Source organism: Anopheles aquasalis, chromosome 2, assembly GCF_943734665.1.
Source record: "Anopheles aquasalis chromosome 2, idAnoAquaMG_Q_19, whole genome shotgun sequence".
NCBI classification, from domain to species: Eukaryota; Metazoa; Arthropoda; class Insecta; order Diptera; family Culicidae; genus Anopheles; species Anopheles aquasalis.
This window is the reverse complement of record NC_064877.1, coordinates 41,990,001-41,992,500: the sequence shown is the minus strand read 5'-3', so window position 1 is coordinate 41,992,500 and position 2,500 is coordinate 41,990,001. Positions and strand designations below refer to the sequence as shown.

The following is a 2,500-nucleotide window of genomic DNA, read 5'->3' as shown; positions in this document are numbered from 1 at the left end:
GGTAAGTGACGTTCGGCGTCGTATCGTCGGAAGCTCCAGACATCGAACGAAGCGACGTAACTCTCTCTCTCTTTCTATCGTAGGCCACGCTCGTATTCCTGCTGGACCATCTATCGCTGGTTGTGTCGGCATCGGAACGCAACAAGATGTCGGCGCAGGCGCTAGCCACCGCACTCGGACCACCACTGATGCTACACTCGGCCAGTGTCGGTGCGAACGAGGAGATCGATCACGCACAACCGATCGCGGTGCTCAAGTATTTGCTGCAGATCTGGCCGCAACCGCACGGTGGCGTGTCCGTCGGTGGTGTCGCGGGTCCCACTTCAGGTAACGTAATTCCTACAGCCTACAGCCCGCACACCCCAACTTCCCATTGCGCATAGTGCTGCCGCCGTCTTCGTCGTCGTCGTCACGGTGGTCGCCCAGATGATCCTTTTTCTTTCGATTCCGATTCCCCGTGAAACCGTCCAATCACCGAACGGAACGTTTTGATACTGTGCTGGTGATGGTGATGGTGGGTGTAAGGGACACCGAATTGGCTCGATTAATGGTCTACATGGTCTATCGCAAAGTAAACAGGACTTTTGCCACAAGAACATTTCTGGTAGAGCTACACTAATGTGCAAATTTTTGTTTCAAAGGTGCATCTTTGAGGCACTTTCAGTCCAAATTTCATGACATTTGGTACACCGGAAGTTAAGTTATGGCGCCTAGAGTGACAGTATGTTTGGGTGGTCGGTACAAGCCTTCTGAACGGCCAAAATATCAGCATAACGTTTTCCTTTCATGCCATGCCATGCCTTCCTTAATAAACAACAATAAACAACAATTACGGACCTGGATTGTTCGGTAAATTCCAGTTTTTGGTAAAAAAAAACAGTGTTGAGCGTGGATCGATGTGACGGCGCATTATGGGCGCTACAAGCGTCAACTCCCTTCTTCACGATGTTCTTGCACAATCCGACGAATAAGATGCATTGAACACCTCAAAACATCAAGATAATATTCGGCAGTAACCGTTTGGGCGGTCATTTGTTTTTAATTTAAGAAAATCCCGCACTCATTCGATGCTTCCTGGCCTAATCACGGACTTGGCTTGACCGACATGAAGGTTGTCGTTGGGGTCTTCATGGCCGGTTTTGAAACGCGTATACTACTCAAAAACTTTGCCACTGGATAGACAATCATCTCCACAAACTTATTGCATCAATTCGGTAGACGTTTTATCGAGTGTAAAAGCTAAAATTGATGGCAGATTTTTACCCGTTCAGAAGTCTTGTACCGACCACCAAAACATACTGCCACTTTAGTCGCCATAACTTTGCTTCCAATGGACCAAATGCCATGAAATTTTGACTGAAAGTCCCTAAAGAATGCACCTTTCAAACAAAAATACCTACATTCAGAAAGCGCCACCAGAAACTTTCCTACGCAAAAAGTCCTGTTTACTATGCGACAGAACATGTATTAGACAATTAAACTTGAAGAAGTACACACCCACAACACACAGCCACTAGTTATGAGTCGTTCGGTGTATTTGACGGTCTCCGTTTCCCGGTATTACCACCTCACCTCGTCCCGTTTTACCCCGACTCTCTCCTGTCTCCTGTGTATTTGCTTGTACGCGCTGTTGCTATGCTAGCTGTCGTTGTGGCATGTTTTGTGGCCCCTCATCCTCCTACCCCGCCCGTTATCACGCAACCCCGTTATCTACGGCATATGCTTGCTCCATCGAACAGCATACACCACCACCACCACCACTAACACTACTGATACCACCACCTTTCTCTTAGAAACCTAGTACCTAGCGTTACCTGTAGTGCATCCTTCTCCTTTAGTGGGTTCAACAACAGTTCGTTAGTCCTGTGGGAGAGCAGAGGGAAAGGGGGGACGGAGGGATAGCCGAGAGTTCATACGATACCGATTGGCCTGTGACGAAGAGAAGAAGGAATTACCAGTTCACCCGTCGTTCGTTTGTCATCTGAATTGATCTCATCCCGAGCCGAGTGCTGCAGGGGGAGGGGGACCACTTTGCTCGCCTGCCTCACTCACCTCACCTCACCTCGCTCACGCTCGCACTCATCGACAACCTGAGATGGACATACTTTGCAACACACAAAAGCACACTTACAGACACAACCATACGAAAGAGGATGTAGGAATTTTACATAAATTTTCGATATTCGTTCCTGCCTCATGTAAAGTTCCTTCGATACTACGCGAAAACAGTCAAAGCAATCTGGCTACTACGCAATGGCGACTGTGTTAATAATAATTTTTATCACCATCAAACAATTACACCACATAAAAAGAAACAACACCATCACACACTAGTGCAGCATCCTTCCGGAAGTAGAATGACGATTTGCTCGTTCGCTCGCTCGTCTTTCGTGCTCCTTCCCGTTTCGTCCGTATCATGTAAACTCATTGCTGCGAATGCTCATCGTACGCGTTTCGTCATTCACGCCTTTTTGTTTCTGGTTTTTTGCTACCATCTTCT

At 47.6% G+C, this 2,500-nt stretch overlaps 1 protein-coding gene across 1 annotated transcript in view; it reads left to right on the top strand.

Annotated features, from left to right (window-relative positions):
* The window catches only part of LOC126574982 (rho GTPase-activating protein 100F), a 28,938-nt gene that overhangs the window by 13,043 nt on the left and 13,395 nt on the right, over nt 1-2,500 (top strand). The window contains exons 8-9 of the mRNA XM_050235437.1: nt 1; nt 84-327. The exon at nt 1 is cut by the window's left edge and continues 79 nt beyond it. Coding sequence (XP_050091394.1) covers nt 1; nt 84-327 — 245 coding nt within the window. The remainder of the gene's footprint in view (nt 2-83; nt 328-2,500) is intronic.